The sequence below is a fragment of the Mus caroli genome, unplaced genomic scaffold (assembly GCF_978045245.1).
Source record: "Mus caroli unplaced genomic scaffold, Mus_caroli_1 scaffold_5, whole genome shotgun sequence".
NCBI lineage: Eukaryota > Metazoa > Chordata > Mammalia > Rodentia > Muridae > Mus > Mus caroli.
Genome location: NW_028227260.1, coordinates 62,932,275 through 62,948,930, shown reverse-complemented (window position 1 = coordinate 62,948,930; position 16,656 = coordinate 62,932,275). Strand labels below are relative to the sequence as shown.

Sequence of the window (16,656 nt, the reverse complement as noted above, 5' to 3'; positions counted from 1 at the left end):
GGGAAATCACGTGGTCCAGTCCCTTGCCTTCTGGCAGGTATTATAGCCCCAACCCTTTCCAAATAAGACTCGAAGGACCCAGAGACTTTAACTGGAATATATCTTGTGCTTCCTATGTGCACCTTTAATGGATCAATTCTGAAGGATTGGCTTGATGCTGAGCATGGCAGATCACACTTGTAACCCCCAGGACTTGGGCTGCTGAGAGAAGAGGATTGCCGTTTTGAAAGGAGCCAGGGCTATATACTGAGACCCTGTATCCAAAGACTAAAAAAGGAGTCTTGTATCCAAAGACCAAAAGTCAACTAGCTTGAGAAAAGCTTCCTACAGGGGAACAAAGATGTCACTAATAGACACAGAATTTTAAGAATAAACAGTTAAGTGAAATCTTACATGCAAAGTTGGAAATGCTGACACCTGGGCAGACAGGTAGAAGGTATTTTTCTTAAAAACACCATTTAAGTCTCTATCCTATACAACCCCTTAATGCTGGCTTCCCTTTGTCCTTCAAAGTATTTGTAGTCTGGTCACTGAATACCAGGACTCATTATCTGTCTTCTAGTCTCCAATCTTTCTGCACATTGCATTCTAACCCTTTCAAATTACCCCACCCTAAATCTCCATCTTTACTTGCTACTTTGAACACATCACCTGCTTTACAAACCCTAGTTATCCTCTGTATTAAATTACTCATTATCTCAAGGCCTTCAATTTACTTGTGCATCTTTCTCCATCTGTCCTGACCTTTGTTGCCTTTCTTTCAATACTACACTTTCTCCTCATAACCTGAAACAAAGCCCATCATCTCCCCATCTGATAAGCCATCTCTCCCATCGTTGTTGAAAGCCAACACCTATCTAATCAGGACTATAGGGCTGGAGCTGGACCCACCAGACCAGGTAAAGGTCTCTTAGTAGTCATCTGATCCCTCAGAGAAGACAACCAACCAAACTCCTGGCCCCTCTCTTGGTTCCTCTGGCAGGGAAGGGCAGCACAGGCACACTGTCCAGGAAAAGGTGAAGCATTGGCCTGCTGAGCAGATTGCCATGTCCCCTGAAGAACCAAGCTTGTAATCCTCCTCTTCCATATATGTGCTCTCTTCCTTGACAAAGTGGCCACTAAGGGTGATTCCCTTCACTGAGGACTCTGGTGTCAGATAATTCCAGAGCAGGATATGGACCCTGAGAATATTTGTGGCTGCATATCCTGAGGGTGGACACTTGCAATGAGATACTACTGCATGCTCAGATCCAACACTAGTGATACTGAGTTTAATTACTTGGCAAATATTAAGCATAGAATTTTAAAATCATGTGTGTGTGTGTGTGTGTGTGTGTGTGTGTGTGTGTGCGTGTGCTGGCTGGTGAAAGCATTTCTGTAACCTGATAACTCTCCTGGGACTGGCTCAGTCACAGACTTTAGTGAGACATGGGGTGAGGCAACGGTGGATTTACTTCTCTAAGGACAGATCTGGCTTTGAAGACAGTCAAAAGTCACTGGAGACTGAGCCTGGTGATGCTGGACTGGCAATGAATTAAATATAACTTTGAAACAAATATGTGTAAGAACTAACCTATTTTACTTGAAGAATCACAACCATGCGGTACCTTCTTGGAAATCATGGTTACTAGGACAAATGCTTTTAAAGTTTTAAAGTTTTGTCTGAAAAATACTGGGTTTATGCAAAATAAAATAAAATAAAATAAAAAAAGGGTCAGGGTGGGCAATGCTCAGTAAGTCTAAAAAACTATTTTTGACTTCTTTAGGGGTCAGGTATTATGGTCTCCATGCCTAGGGCTTCTGGGCAGTAATTACCTAAAACAAGGGTGGAAAGCAGCCCTGTCTGACTTAAGATGAATGGCACAGCTGTGGAGAAGCAGGGAATGATGCTGGATTTACACAGATACAACCAAAACTGAAACAACACACACAAGTCTTCCTGGTATGTAATTTTTTTTTTTGAGGTTAGAGATCTCCTTTTACAGAATTTAGTATATAACAGATTCAAAAACCAAACTTCTTGACCTCCCAAATAGTAAACGACCAAATGTGCAAAAGAACCACCTTTAGACAGGACATCAAAAGCTATACATTTCCTATGAAACAATATGTGCACAGATCTTTCAAAGCTGTGAAAATAAAATAAAGAGCACAACACATTTTGGTCACTTATGTCATTTAATAAAGTTTCAACTACTAAACAGCACTTTGAATGGTGAAAACACAGATAGTATATTGTCATACTTGAATGCTTTTCTTTAAAAACACAATTCCAGTCCTTATATATATATTACAAAACAGCCTTAAAGGAAGAAGTGACATCTTTTCTACAGTACTTAAGATACTCAATACAGAACCAAAAAGCAGTCTAACAGAAATAAAGGCAAGTCTTCACAGCTGTATGATTTTAGCAGCCAAAGCTGGATGATGGACTGAAACATTACTATACAACCGGGACAAAACATATACAATATCACAATTCTAGGCCAAACGCTTTACACCCAAAGAAAGAAAACAGGTTACAAAATGTGGAGAATTTAGCAGGCAAAACTGTATTACAAGCAACATTTTAAATCGTCATTTAAGCCATTGCAACTATTTAAAACATCTAAAACAAATATAAAATGAGACTTTTAGTATCTTATGTGATTTTTTTTTGTCTTTATTTGTTAAAACTTGATGTTATACTCAAAGTACATATATTATGTTGCTAAAATATCAAGTGAGAAGAGTGTATGCAAGTGGTCCAAGGTCTATCTCAAACTTTCCAATTTCCAATTAATCCTTCTAATTACTATTTTTCAAGTTATAGCTTCATCCATTGTGAAAATGGACTATAATGTTGCCTAAAATTTTCACATCTATGCCTTTGAGTAAATAATTAGACCATATAAAAATTCCCATGTCTAGTAGATCAGTTTTAAAGTATTCTGATAACAGTTGGCCAGAGCATACTGCTTTCAAATATTTATCTCACAAGTCTTGCTTCTTTCATTTCTTCCAAAGTAAACGCACATCTGCCCCCCCCCCATTAAATAAGCTTGCTTATATGGCTGGCACAATATCAAAATACATAGAGCTCATGAGTGTGTTTTATCATGGGAAAGTAGAGCCACCACACTTCACTTATTCTTGGTCAAAAACCCAGTGTGTGTGGGTACTTTAACCACTAGTTCTTACAAGATAAAAATGGAAATCTTTTATTATCCAAACAACAAATAACAAGTTTTAAGCTCATGTTCAATTCAATCTCCATCAAGTCCAGTGATGCCTAGAACAAACACTCCACCCAGCTTTTCTTTAGCTGTTTCTACTACTTGTTTTACATAATGATTTCAAAACTGATATTGCCATAATGAGTTGACTCCCATAGTCAAACAATCTTCTTATTGAAGAAACTTAAAACAATCAGATTGAACATAAGTGAAATTATAGGTTGTTTTAAACAACCCTGGATCTAGAAAAAGAAATATACTGATTTTTCTAGAAAAGAAAAAAATTCTCTTAAGAGTATTAGGTGAAATAACTTTATCTAAGAGGAAGAAGAGGAGGGAAAGGAGAGGAGGAAGAACAATCAAAAGAAAGGAAACCCAACTCTGATCAAAACGGGGTGAACGGGGTGGGGGGATCAAACTTGAAAACAATTGACTAAACTCTAAAGGAACTTGGAAGAGGGAAGAGGGTGACGAGTGCAAAGAAGAGCAGAGATGCCAGTGATCCTTATCTGTAAGAGGAATTCTTTCACAATACTGACAGTACTGGAGAGGATTTAAGCACATTCCTCAGATGAACTTAAAGTCAGCAAAGGTTCTGCCATTTTGATGTTGTTTATAAAAACAGGGTGTGAGCCTAAAACCACAATTTCAAGAGCTCTAACTTGGTTTTCTTAGTTTGCATCCCACTGCCAGCAACAGGATGAAGCACCAGCACTGGCACCATGGCTGACAGATTGGACTTCCATTAGTGCCAGGAGACAGGAAACTCATATGCAGAGGATAATTCACAACCCTGAAATCTTACCAGTAGTTATTTCAGCACATACAACTGAAAATTAAAAATGGCAGAAAGACTAAATAAGAAAAGGAATTTTCTCGTCTTAGACTGTACTTAAGGCTAAGATAACTGCCAAGGCTCCCCCAACTTTAGAGTAGTAGTATTTAAGAATATTGCACACGCTTCTGTGTCTAAGAGAAGCCTGAGATCTAACTTTTAATCACAGAGACAATATTTAGTAGGAGCCCAGTTTCAAACTTCAGTCAAAAGAATATTAAGACCATTTCAATTACTCTAATCAAGAAATGGAATTAGTACAAAAGTATTTTATAACTTGAGGAATCAACTCTAAGAACTCAGCTGTGTTTTTATATGTAAAGAGCGGATATATAAATCTTTATTAATTTCTAAATCCATTAATTTTATGACAATTTCATGGTTGCTAAAAGCAGGCATAAAAATTTAGAGAGGAAATCTGTGGAACTGTTACTGTTATGGAAGGATTTGTTTTCACTGAAAACAATTTGAAATATCTTCTGTACTCAATGTGTGTAAGAAGATTGTAGGCAACTTCACTGACAAATGTCAGAGAGAAATGGTATGCCCTAGTTAAAAAAAATTTCAACTAATATGGAAGATTGGCATTTAAGGGGTCCAAACTATTTATACAGTTGAGTTCTGTTAAGTCATTGATTCCTAAAAAAATAAAAGATCTTTCTATGATTTTAATAATCCTTTAAACTTTTAGTGCAAAATCACATTGATTTCCCTGGGGAAGGTCCTGGATTTTTGCTTCTCACTGTGGGGGGCGGTGCACGCTGTAAGGGTGGTGGCTGCATACCACCAGCCACTGACTGATACATTCCTCTCATATCAATCTGCTGGTAGTTAGAAGGAGTCATGATTAAATTTGGAGGCTTTGGCATCATGAGGTGACTCAGTGTTGCTTGCTGATAAGTCAATTGTTGCTGTTGCTGCTGACTGTACTGCTGCTGGAGTCGTCTATTCATAAGTATTCGCTGAACACAGTTGATCAACTGGAGAGAGAAAAGGGAGCTGTATATATACACAAGTGTTATGTCCCGCCTCAAAGAGGCAAGTATCAAGTTTTGAGTTAAAATCAATTTGCTAAGGGAGTACCATACCAAAAGGAAAACACATTATTGTTATCACCATTACTAATTTGATGGCATTCACAGGACCATTACTGTAGAAACCAGTTAGTAACACCATTTAGTACTAAATTCTCTTAATGACTTGACTATTGTATTGCAGGCAGCATATAGGTTAGTTGCCATAGTAACCTGTCCTACACTGTGATTAGTCTCAAGTATTAGTTACAGCACTTTTTGTCAACTCTCCTTTCTTTGCTATTCTCTTGACTATTTCACATGATGACAGACAAATATTTTAGTGATGAACACCAAGAGGAAAAGCATTTGAACAGGAATAATTCCTACCTAAAGGTCTCAGATTCCTTAAGACAATTTAAAGCACACGATTCTACAGTGCTTCCTAGTAAAATCATGCCACAGAAATCGACTGTGCTGGGAAAGACGAGCAAGGATCATGGAATGTGGCAGTGTTCAGAAGATGCAGGCAATTGAGTAAGTGATTATACATCATTCAGGACACCATGGCCTCCAGACAAATACACTGAAATGCCTACTTTTATATAGAAGATGTTAGAATGTGACAGGAGAAGCCAAAGTCTTGAGACAGTTTTAAATGTCCAGAAGAGATAAAAATTAAAATTATAAAGAAACACGTCCTATAAAAACATCAGGGAAAACAGATTTGGCCAAATCTCTCTTAACACTACTAGTTTTTAGCAAAACTTGAGAATAATCTATGACCATTCATCCTGTATGGTTATTCAACTCATACCAACTCATACAAACAGAATAAACTCCAACAAAGCCTAGAGACAAGTTCTCACCATCTGTTGCTTTGTCAATACATCATTGTAGATTGCTTCTCTTCGTTTCACGTCAAGCTCCTGGCTGGCTTGTCTACTTAATGCTAGTGCTTGTACTTGGGCCTCAGAGAGATTCATGTTTTCTTTCCACTAAAAGAAAGATATGTTTATTTACTCCTTATAACTGTACAACTAAGGAGAAATCATTAAGTTGCTTAATATGTTCAGGATTTTTTAACCCCATTCCCTTCTTCCTTTACTCATTTCTAAAGAAGCCAATGTTAGAACAAGGCACTAAGCTGTCCATTGGTGTGTATGGGTTGACTTCCTATGGAGGAAGAACTATTTGGATTGAATTTGTGGAACCGGTAACATTAAAATTTGTTTATGCAAACAAACAATACATACGTTTCTATGCTGGTGACTCAATTCTTGTAATTTACCCATTGTCTTTTATGTCGTCATCTATCCAAAATAGATAAATTACAACTTGAGACTGTTACCCAGCTTACTGGAACGCAACTATTTTGAATCAAGTTATAAGGATTATATGATTTTCCCCACAGAAAGTAGAAAGTGAGCAGAAGTTAAAGCCAAGGATGTGAGATGCCCACACATCCGAGGTTGAAATAAGACAACTGTCCTTTGCTTACTACAGTTGAAATGATGTCTTCAAGAGGCTGAATCCTCACTGCTGTCATACTGTTCGTGGCTTCTACAACTTTTTCTCTTCCTTGATTAATAAGGTCCTAGAAGGATATAAGAAATAAGGTACATGGGGCAGAAGGATGGTATAGCCTTCAAGTGTACAGATCATTCCTCTTGCCACTTTATAGTACTTGATTTACAACCTAAGCAATCTATCTATAAGTAAAGTAAAACTCAATGTGCAAGAGACTTTTTAGGAAGATACAAATTTGGGATTTATTGAACCAATTAATTTAAATAAATCCATGAGCAAATTTTAAAAATGAAACCACAGATTCAATTAAATTATTAACCCACTGGTAACATATTCCAATATTTCCTATTTAATTTATACTTTATTCAAGTTTTAAATCACACACCTCATCATGGAAGACAGTAGCATACACCTAATATTAGGCACCTCCACATTGCAAGTAAACTCATGAATGTATTTAACCTACTTGCAAACATTAAGCAAGTGCTTTTCTTTTTCCAGGTATTTTATAAGTAAGTGATCAAAATGCTATTTCCCTAGCCATTCAGCTGCCCTATTGTTCCTTAATTAAAATAATTCAAACTACATTAATTCAAAGATTGATTCCTTTGTACTCTGCAAAACCTCCATTTTACTATATTAGGTTGGTCCAAAAGGTCAACAAATAAAAGAAAAATGTCTTGATCTCTTCAGGGTAATCTTTTAGGGAATGCGTTATTCCTACATCGGGAACTGCCTTTCATTCACATCCCACCACCTTTGTCCCTTGTAGCTCACCTCCAGCTGCTGATTACTCATTGCGGACAGGGCTCCCAAATTGAAAGGAATATAAGGAGTTTGAGAGGTGAAAGTGACAGGGGGTAAATTGGTCCCAGTTGGTATGTTGAAACGCATGGTCAGTCCCTAAAACAAAACAAAATATGCACTTTTCACATTGTGATTAAAGACTTGAGTACTACATCACCTACTGGTGTGGTAAAGAATCTACTTTCTCAGAATAGGAAATTATTAACACTCTTCCACACACAAACAAAACACCCTTTTTACCCGAAACCAAGATCTTATTACATGCAAAGGTTTAACCCCTAAAGGTGTATTCTTTTTTTTCCTAGTAATTCCCACACCCTGAGGGAACTCAGTGAATTCTGATGAGACTCCTAACATCATATTAACATTAAAGAAGTTTGATACAGTGAGTTAGGGGTTTGAAAAGGATTCAGCTACTAGGATAAGGTTTCTATACTCAGGCAAAATTTTGCTCAAGTTGAATATTATTTAAAACAGATATGAATTATTTTAAATAAAGTTGCTGGTAGAGCTTGGCATTAAATATACAGCTTTTAATTCAGCAAAGGCTAAGCAAAAGGAATATTTTCCTTTTAAGTATTACCTACAATCTTCTCCCTATTCTACTGTTGAGTACAGCCAAATCCCTTAAATTAAGATTCCTAACTAGGGAGCCTACACCTGAGGATAAATTATTTTAACATGTCTTCCTTCAAATATGGCACCGCTTATCCTTCATTGCTATCCAATGTCTAACATAAAAACAGAAACCAAAAATTATTTTGTTTCTAGTTTGTTAATCAGACCAGTCTCCAAATGTTGAACACAAATAAATCTCCTTGTCTCAGCCTTTCAAGTTCAAGTAGCTGGAACTACAGACACGATACCTAGTGCCAAAAGTCTTTTTAGTTATTAGCCTATCTTTATGCTATGCAATAAGGAAGTTCACTGTGGCATCCTCATACATGGAGATAATGGTCTTAAATCACAGCCACCCCTGTTACACGTCTCCCTTTCCCCTAACATCTATCTCCAGGGAAAGGGCAGTTGGAAAGAAATACCTTCTTTTCTGCTTCATATTCAGCCCAAGCTGCTTTTCTTTCTTCTTCAGTCAGTTCTTCTTCTTCTTTGTGGTCCAAAAGAGAATCATGTTCATGATAGCCCACAATGTGCTCTTTATGTATCTGAAGAAGTTCTGCAAGTATGGTATCCTGTTTTTTAGAGGTGAAATCATAATTATTTTCCCTCTCTGGAACATATCTTCATAATTCTAGATAGTTAAAAGTAGAAATTGACTGCTTTTCACATTTTCAATGTATACTATAAGTTACCTAGAAAACAGACCTCACATCAAAATTTCATGTTAACTTCGCATATTTAGAGGGTTTTTTTCTTTTTTTTTAAAGAGAGGGCTGACCTCTAATTGCTATGTAGCAAAGGATGACCTTGAAGCCTTGATCTTCCTGCTTCCTTCTACAAAGTGCTAGGATTACAGGTATATATCACCATCTGGCTCCCTACATAGTCAAATTTAAAAGAGTTTTTTAAAATGATATCCTGAGTTGTTTATTATTATTATTGGTGTGTGTGTGTGTGTGTGTGTACAGGTAAACCACAATATATGCACCATAAGTGTAGGTCAGATGACAACCTGCAGGAACTAGTCTCTCCTTCTACCTTATGGGTCCTGCCTGGAGCTCAAAACTCAGGTCCGTAGGCTTGGCAGCAAGCATCTTTATCCATCAAGCGACTTTTGCCAAACCTAAGTCTGTTTTTTTATGAGTTATTTTTAAGTGTGCGTATGCATTAAGTACAATGCCCTCAGGCACTGGATTCCCCTGGAGCTGGAGTTACAGGCAGTTTGTGAGCTGTGAACTGTGGAATCAAATTCCATTACAGGGTAGTCTGTGCTTTTAACTGCTGAGCCACCCTTCCAGTCCTAAGACTATCTTTGAACATTAAAAATTGAATGTTTAAATACTAAAATCCTGTTCTATAATTATGACTACAATGGCATGGTAGAAAAGAGACAAGGGTGGGAGGCTAACATGGATGTCATGAATAGGATACTTTTGCTAATAAAAAGAAAATGTAGTCAGGTAATGTGGCACAAACCTGTAATCCCAGCTACTGCTTAGGTTGAGGCAGAAGGATCATAAGTTCAAGGCCTACCTGGGCAATTCAGTGTGTGACCCTGCCTCAAAAACATACCAAACCCAAATGTGGGGCAGGGCTATAATTCCAATACTTGGTAGTAGGAAAAGGAAGAAACCCTATTGTAACAAGCAAACACAAAGCAGCCACAAGCTGACAAAATCCATACATGAATACCTAGATATATATAAAAAAATTAATTCACTTTATACAATTATTTTCCAAAGTTGTTAACAAGTTCTCCTAGAATAGACTTTTTAAACTATGACTATAAGTGCAAGAACAAAGTATTGATCAAATGAATGTTGGCTAGGTGTACAGCATGTAAAAGCACACTTACTCTGCATCGGCAACCCTTAACTTACACATAAGTTTAAGCATAGACAAATCCCGCATCTCCAAAGTATTGCTTCAAGATATTTAGCCATACCTAAAGATATGATCCATAAAAGGTAGGGACTCAAATGTCTGTTAAATAACTCAAAATGACAGATTTGTATCACAAAGCCCTATGTCTTTTCCTCGACAAGAGCAAACGCAGACACCAATTCTATATAATGCGGTATCTAACTCATATAAACAACCTTTGCTACTGTAGCAAACATTTGAAATAATTCCTTTCAAAAAGGAAACAGAAGTGATGTTTTAAATATATAGCTGTAATTAGGACCACATAACTCATGTTGACATGCAGTATACACTAAATTTCCTTTGGTGAAATGAGCAAGCTTTTGAAAAAACATACAAAGACAGGATTTCAAGAAAAATTTCTGGTAGAACAGAGAGATGGTATGAAAGGTACTATCTGGTGTAGTAATCTCCCATCTAATTCTTAGTTTCTGGACTGCATCCCACTAAAGAAGCTCTTCATCACTTGCTCAATCTCTACAGCTGTTACTAGGGCTAGTAGGCAAAGAGATGTGCCTGTCTTTATAAACACATCTATGAAAAGAAAACATGACTCCCATGACTACCCCAAGCGCAACTGAACAGATAAAAGATATTTTACTTCTGCCTGGCAGTGATAACTGTAACCAAAATTACTAGCAGTTCATTTCTCTGACAAAGCTAGCTCCTCCAGGGACCAAGAGAACTCTACACCGCTGGATCTGAGTTAACTCTGATAACCACGGAGACCTCTGGCTATGAACAGAAGTTAAATATGCATGGCGACTACTTGCTCCCAGGTATAACAAGATATCACAAGAAGAGCAGAATAAATGGAAAGACCTAAGTTTTAAAACACCATGTTAATTGGATAAGTTCATTTCTCTATCACAACCCAATTCAACATTACTTGTTTACTGTAGAGAAGCTTTTCCAGAAATGTGTGTTACAGACAGTAAAAAGGCCGAGACATCAACGAGTTTTATCAGGTTAGTCCTTAGCATCCTATAATTTCAAATCCAAACTTGCTGACTTGAAATTAGGAGAAATTGAGAACCAGGCAAGTGACTTTTCCAATTACACAAGGGACGAGCTGAGACAAGCAACTGAATATCCCAACCCTTATGCAGTAATTATTATTATATCACACTGCAGAAAATGCTTGGTTTCATGAGGCTTGGCTCCTCTGTTTCCTAGGTCTACTTTTTAAGGTAAAAACCATAATCCCTTAAAGGATTCTGGGCAAGAGAAAAACAGTATAAGGTCTTTCATTTTTCTTTGCTTGTAACATTTTTAACTTTTTTGAGCTTTCTTTTCCTTAACAAATGTATGTTAATTTTTTTAAGGATTTTTTAAAATTTTATGTATTTGGGTGTTTTACCTGTGTACATGTACGTGTACCATGTTTGTACCTAATGCCCACAAAGGCTAGGTCATGGATTACCTGGAACTGGAATTATAGATGGTTGTGAGCCACTATGTGAGTAGGTGCTGAAAATCGAACCCAGGTCCCTTAGAACAGCCAGTGCCATCTCTCTATAGTCTCAGTGTACGTTAATTTAATGAAAGAAAACATAAAAGCCAAAGTAAAAATCCCAAACTTGTGAAAGGCTAGTTCAGGCTCATACTAAAGCTGACATGTACTATTTCATCAATTTCATTCCATATTCAAGATTTATTCTATGAAAATGAAACATGATCACCTAATTAAGGTCAGGTAATGGTGACAATTCAGCTTCTGTCCCCTTTGATTCATGGCCAACTGAAATACCAGTAAGTCAAGGAGAAGCTCTCATTTCTTCCATTAATACATCTGGAGCCTCACTAACATAATAACATAGTCCATCAAGCCAAAACTCAAAAACAAACCAGAAACTCTTTTTACTTTTTCTAAGAATGTGATCATTTCTCTTTTTGAATCAATTAATTAAAGTAATACTAATATCTAATTATATAAGCTGAAGACAACTATCAATAACATGTTATATATATTCCTCCACATGTATAGATATAGCTTTTCATAAAAATGGCAACACATTATATTTAGTTGAAATGTACATTTCTCCCTTGCTATCTTTGCATGGACATCGCTTTATACCAAATACAAACCATTGTTTTTGATGAATGCACAGAACTTAGATTATATTAGTGGTTCTCAACCTGTGAGTTGCAACCCTTTGGCAAACATATCTCCAAAAATAATTACATTACAATTCATAACAGTAGCAAAATTAGTTATGAAGTAGCAAAAAAATATTTTTATGGCTAAAGGTCACTACAACATGAAGAATTGTATTAAAGGGTCAGCATTACAAAGGTTAAGAGTTAATTCACTGTATTATAGAAAACCTTCATCAATTGTTCCCTTTTAAGATATTAAAATGGTTTTCCTGTGTTGATTATTATGACACCTGCAGTAGAATGAATTAGTGGATATACTTTAATAATTTCTTCATATACTGAAGAAGAACAAAGACCAAAATGTGGACACTTTGCCCCTTCTTAGAATTGGGAACAATCACCCATGGAAAGAGTTACAGAGACAAAGTTTGGAGCTGAGATGAAAGGATAGACCATCTAGAGACTGCCATATCCAGGGATCCATCCCATAATCAGCTTCCAAACGATGACACCATTGCATACACTACCAAGATTTTGCTGAAAGGACCCTGATATAGCTGTCTCTTGTGAGACTAGGCCAGGGCCTAGCAAACACAGAAGTGGGTGCTCACAGCCAGCTATTGAATGGATCACAGGCCCCCAATGGAGGAGCTAGAGAAACTACCCAAGGAGCTAAAGGGATCTGCAACCCTATAGGTGCAACAACATTATGAACTAACCAGTACCCCGGAGCTCTTGACTCTAGCTGCATATGTATCAAAAGATGGCCTAGTCGGCCATCACTGGAAAGAGAGGCCCATTGGACACGCAAACTTTATATGCCCCAGTACAGGGAAACGCCAGGGCCAAAAAGTGGGAATGGGTAAGTAGGGGAGAGGGGGGGAGGGTATGGGGGACTTTTGGGATAGCATTGGAAATATAAATGAGGAAAATACGTAATAAAAATATTTAAAAAATAATTTCTTCATATATTGACTGTGCTGATAATATTCAATATGTATGCTGTGATCATCATCACTGACCCTAGAGGGATGCTCAGTGGGTAAAGTGCTGCCTTTGCAAGCCTAAGAGTCTGGTTTGGATCTCTAGTATCTGGCTGATGTCCCTGGGAGGTCAGCTCTTTGGCTGAGGAGGGGAGAGGATAGGAAACTACAGTTGGGATGTAATATATAACAAAAGAATAAATTTTAAAAGCCTTGGAGAAAGGAAGGGGTAGGGGAGAGAGGTATTGGTATAAACCCAGCCCAGCACTGAGCAAGAAGAGAAAGGAGGAACTCTAGGGAGCACCGGCCAGCTAGCTTATTAGTCAAATCTATTAGTCCCAAGTTCAGCAAGAGTCCCTATTGAAGAAAAAAAAAAAAAAACTGTCAACCTCTGGTCAGATGAGCAGTCACTCACACAAATTCATGCATACAACCCCCTGCTCTCTTTCTCTCAATTTTTTTTTTTTTGTGGTTTTTCGAGACAGGTTTTCTCTGTGTAGTTCTGGCTGTCCTGGAACTCACTCTGTAGACCAGGCTGGCCTTGAACTCAGAAATCTGCCTGCCTCTGCCTCCCGAGTGCTGGATTTAAGAACAAAAATACAATGCGTTCAAATTAAGCCCTGTCTTTAAAAAAAAATAGAAAATAATCTAGCTCAGAAGCAAGGCAGCAGACACTGTTCCCATCTCTTTGGCTTTTAAATTAATTGCAGCATACAATCTATATAAGAAACAAATAATGAGATTAGGAAGGCCAAAAAGTATTTGGAACGGGATCCTCAGACTACTTCTTTAGGAAAAAAGTCTTGTAAATCCAGAATAACTATGAAAGTTCAAGTTTTCATCCCATGTAAGATACAATCAGTAGAAAGGTTTTTGTTTTCCTCCATTAAAGCAGCATTTATATTTGTTGCTATAGTAACACTATTATTGAAAACAACCCTGGAACAGAATCTATAATCCCTAAGCCAACAGTCATCCAAATGAGGTTAAATTACATCCAAATGTGCACCTTTACTTGTCTCTGTTTAAACTTTACGTTTTCTAAAAAAATGCCTACAAACTGAAAAAACTGTGGTCTGTATTTCAGCTAACCACCTAAATTAGTTTAAGCTTTAAAAGTGACTAGTTCAATTAATAAAACAAAATTAATGATAAATTAGAAGTTTAAATTAATTTATTTAGAAGTTTCAAGTATTTGGCAAGCTGACAAAAATCCCATCTAATTAATTCTGAAGTCCAACCTTGAAAATAAAATTGTTAAAAAATAATCAAGGCTTGGCCTGGGGGAAGGGAAAAGAGGTTTGCCATATTTCAAAAATATTTTGCTTACCATCACTTTGAATTTGAGTTTTATAATATCTGGAAGTAAAAGGTCGGTAGAATACTTAACTGCCATATGACCCACTAAAAAGGCTATGAAAAAAAGTCCCTTTTATTACTTGAAGAAGTCTAGCATTCTAGTGAAGAAATTTAATAATCCTGGTCCAAAAGTGTTTACATTCACATTTGAAGCCAGTTTCTTCCCCCAGACTGCAGGGGGAGAAAAACTGTAGTGTGTGGAGTAAATAACTCTAGAGGGCTTACTGAATGCACATCACTGTTTTGTTTGTGCTTGAAGTGCATAACCCATGCTAAAGAGCATTAGAAACAGGCCCAGATTCCCAGAGCATGGGTGTGAATTAGTGACAACCATAGAATTTGTCACTTTCACATCTGCCAAGCTGACATTAGCAGAGGGCAAAAACATCTTTTTAAAATTTTTATTAGGTATTTTCTTCATTTACATTTCCAATGCTATCCCAAAAGTCCCCCATACCCCCCACTCCCCTACCCACCCACTCCCACTTCTTGGCCCTGGTGTTCCCCTGTATTGAGGCATATAAAGTTTGCAAGACTTGATAGGAATGGTTTTGTCCATTTAAAGACCTGGACACTATATTTAGGATTTAAATCTCAAAAATCGGTTAATGGGTTAGAGTGATTGCGTGTGCTATACTGTGGGACAGAGAGCTGTCTTCATACATTTCCTATGACCACAGTAGATCTAGAAATTACAGTTTTCCAAGTAGAACCTAACTTGGAAATCAATTTTCATCCCAAACAATCTGTAGTTACCATGACGAACTGTGATGTTTTTGCAAATATACCCTCTAAGCCAAATTAGGTATACTGTAACATACAAATTAGGAATGTAAACAGCTTGTTTAACTTGTATCTTAAATCAAAAGACAAGAAAATGATAAGAAATGATATAAACATTTAAAAATATATAACTAAGGTCATCTAGTAATTCTTATATTAAGCAAATAAATCTCTGCAACTTCTCTTCTTTTACAGATTCAAACTAATAAATGTAATACAAAGGCTGAGCCACGTAACCTAGTAATTCCTCTAAAAGGGGCACAGCTTGAGTTTCTGCTACTGTTCTTCCGCTGCTGTGTGAAAGAGCCGGATTTGAATTAGCTAAACTAGCCAATAGTAACAACTCTACTAGTACCCAGGAACCGTGCTATTGAAATCCCCATATTTGAGCCTAAGGAGCCGACAACTTGATAGTCCCAGGAATGCAAAAGGAAAAATGCCTCATGGGCTATTTTCTGTAAAAGACTACTACTTCACAACTAAACTGCACGAAATATTAATACCAACATAAAATTGTGTAATCAACGCATTTTATAAAAGAAAACCTGTGTTAGTTTTCTGAATTTCAGATGGAAGTTACAGCAGATGAAACCTACATATAATCACATACATGTAAACCACGGTAGTAGTCACATGTAGCCTGAGTCTCTCGTACTGGACAGTGCAGATCAAAGGTCATAAGTGCATTTCAATTCTAGTTTCTACCACTTACTAGCTCGATGTCTGAGCACATTACCTCTCTTAAACCTTAGTCTCAGGGTACATGAAGAGGGCCTAGTCAGTACCTACAACATTACTTTTGACAATGTCACGTGGGCTAAGTTTACCAATGACTTTTGTGTTGATATATGCAATGGTAGGTTCTTAGACAGGACCTGATCTTATCCATCAATAATAACAGAAAAAACTTAAGTGCTCTGTTTGCCAAAGTATTTCCTCCTCTTGGTAAGCTACTAGGAAAATTCCACTGTTACCACTTTTTCTAACTTTTTAACACCATTTCCAAGAAAATTGTAAACATATGTCTTATTCTGTTTTGGGGGGAAAAGTGCTATCTTTTCTTATACCACCCACAAACTTTCTCCTTTTATTATTATTATTTTTTTATTTTTCAGCACTGAGGATGGAAACTAGAGCCTTGCACATGCTGGGCAATTCTACAAGAGCCCAAGCACCCCCGAAAATATTCTTGCTACAAATATACTCAGGCTTTTAGATCTAGTGCCTAAGTTCCACTTTGTGGAAAATATAAGAGAAAGAACAAGTTAACATACACAGGCAGATAGACATAAGCGTAAGTGCGTGCACGCGCACACGCACGCACACACACACACACACACACACACACACAAGGGTGCAAAGGTATGTGCACAAACACGCCATCAGCAAGTAAGAATGGACCTTGATATTAACAAAGTAGATATAGGGCATTCAGAAACAACTGGTTAGTTACATACAAATAAAATAATTGGATATTAGATGTTAGGGAA

General features: G+C 37.1%; 1 protein-coding gene across 12 annotated transcripts in view; it reads right to left on the bottom strand.

Moving 5' to 3' along the window:
• Positions 1-1,938: 1,938 nt before the first annotated feature.
• The window catches only part of Atrx (ATRX chromatin remodeler), a 132,652-nt gene continuing 117,934 nt past the window's right edge, over positions 1,939-16,656 (bottom strand). For all 12 annotated transcript variants that reach the window (XM_085838057.1, XM_085838060.1, XM_085838056.1 and 9 more), the window contains 5 exons: positions 8,441-8,590; positions 7,371-7,496; positions 6,565-6,660; positions 5,933-6,061; positions 1,939-5,030 (listed from right to left, as the gene is read on the bottom strand). In XM_085838057.1, coding sequence (XP_085694183.1) covers positions 4,749-5,030; positions 5,933-6,061; positions 6,565-6,660; positions 7,371-7,496; positions 8,441-8,590 — 783 coding nt within the window. In that variant the 3' untranslated portion in view covers positions 1,939-4,748. The remainder of the gene's footprint in view (positions 5,031-5,932; positions 6,062-6,564; positions 6,661-7,370; positions 7,497-8,440; positions 8,591-16,656) is intronic.